Raw genomic sequence first — 781 nt, 5'->3', positions numbered from 1 at the left:
CTGGTGGGTGAGGAATGAAGGGGAGGTGGCTGGAAGGGCAGGCACTCGTCTCTGGGCGGAGGGCCTGTGCCAGGCAAGGAACAGAGATGCCAGAGTTCCTCTCCGTTCATGACTCACCCTCTCTTCCTCCTCTTCGTTGCTCAACTCCCAATCTCCCTGGGAAATACCTCTTGACTGAGGACCAAGTCAGTGCCTCGCAGAGGTAATTGAGTCACGAGGGGTGGGGAAGAGGGAGGAGAGGATAAATAGCAGCCTTGCCTGCCCGGCTCCTCTCTGCATCCTCCCACCGTCCGAGCAACATGCATCTTGCCGGTTTGGTCCGCTCTTGCTCCCTCCTCCTGCTGCTGGGGGCCCTGCCTGGCTGGGCAGCCAGCGATGACCCCATTGAGAAGGTCATTGAAGGGATCAACCGGGGGCTGAGCAATGCAGAGAGAGAGGTGGGCAAAGCCCTGGAAGGCATCAATAATGGAATCACTCATGCCGGAAGGGAAGTGGAGAAAGTTTTTAATGGACTCAGCAACATGGGGAGCCAGGCCGGCAAGGAGTTGGACAAGGGCGTCCAGGGGCTCAACAACGGCTTGGACAAGGTAGCGCATGACATCAATGGTGGCATTGGACAAGCAGGAAAGGAAGCAGAGAAGTTTGCTCATGGGGTCCACAACGCTGCTGGACAGGTTGGGAAGGAAGCAGACAAACTGATCCACCATGGGGTCAACCAGGCGGGAAGTGAAGCAGGGAGGTTTGGCCAGGGGGCCCACCATGCTTTGGGGCAGGCTGGGAA

At 58.1% G+C, this 781-nt stretch overlaps 1 protein-coding gene across 1 annotated transcript in view; it reads left to right on the top strand.

Moving 5' to 3' along the window:
* The first annotated feature begins 230 nt into the window (after positions 1–230).
* Positions 231–781, top strand: part of SBSN (suprabasin) — a 4445-nt gene continuing 3894 nt past the window's right edge. Inside the window, exon 1 of the mRNA XM_012651490.1 lies at positions 231–674. Within this exon, the coding sequence (XP_012506944.1) occupies positions 300–674 (375 nt within the window). The 5' untranslated portion in view covers positions 231–299. The remainder of the gene's footprint in view (positions 675–781) is intronic.

This window comes from Propithecus coquereli, unplaced genomic scaffold, assembly GCF_000956105.1.
Source record: "Propithecus coquereli isolate 6110/MARCELLA unplaced genomic scaffold, Pcoq_1.0 Scaffold358, whole genome shotgun sequence".
NCBI classification, from domain to species: domain Eukaryota; kingdom Metazoa; phylum Chordata; class Mammalia; order Primates; family Indriidae; genus Propithecus; species Propithecus coquereli.
This window is presented reverse-complemented; position numbering and strand designations above follow the sequence as displayed.